Raw genomic sequence first — 417 nt, forward strand, 5'->3', positions numbered from 1 at the left:
CTTTTCGTCTTTCATCTATCTATCTATCTTGAATCTATCTATCTATCTATTTATGTAGAGAGGTGTGTTCGTGTGTACCTTGAGAGAGACTTCAGGGAGATAGTGAGGATTGGAGAGCTTCGTTGCGATGTAGAGTACGAAGGTGTCATCTAGATCTATTTCTTGATCGCCCAACTTGATCTTTCTCATGCCTCCCGCCGCACTTGACTTGCGCGCTTCAGATCGTCTAAGGATGGGGTCGAGAAGAGGCGGGAGGGTCTCCCCGACATCTTCTATCTGGGAAAGTCGAAAAAGGACAAGAAACACGACACTAGGGATGCTGCATGCAAAGAGTGCATGCAACATAGAGAAAACGAGAGGACAGTAGAAAGATAGAGAAGAAGAGCTCTGGAGGAAAAAGACAAATTAGAGTTAGAA

General features: G+C 44.8%; 1 protein-coding gene across 1 annotated transcript in view; it reads right to left on the reverse strand.

The window, feature by feature from the left end:
* Positions 1-78: 78 nt before the first annotated feature.
* Positions 79-417, reverse strand: part of CSUI_010477 (atpase family associated with various cellular activities domain-containing protein) — a gene marked incomplete at its 3' end in the record, with an annotated part of 6,121 nt that continues 5,782 nt past the window's right edge. The window contains exon 6 of the mRNA XM_068070580.1: positions 79-387. Within this exon, the coding sequence (XP_067917444.1) occupies positions 79-387 (309 nt within the window). The remainder of the gene's footprint in view (positions 388-417) is intronic.

The sequence above is a fragment of the Cystoisospora suis genome (genome assembly GCF_002600585.1).
Source record: "Cystoisospora suis strain Wien I chromosome Unknown contig_7554, whole genome shotgun sequence".
Lineage (NCBI taxonomy): Eukaryota > Apicomplexa > Conoidasida > Eucoccidiorida > Sarcocystidae > Cystoisospora > Cystoisospora suis.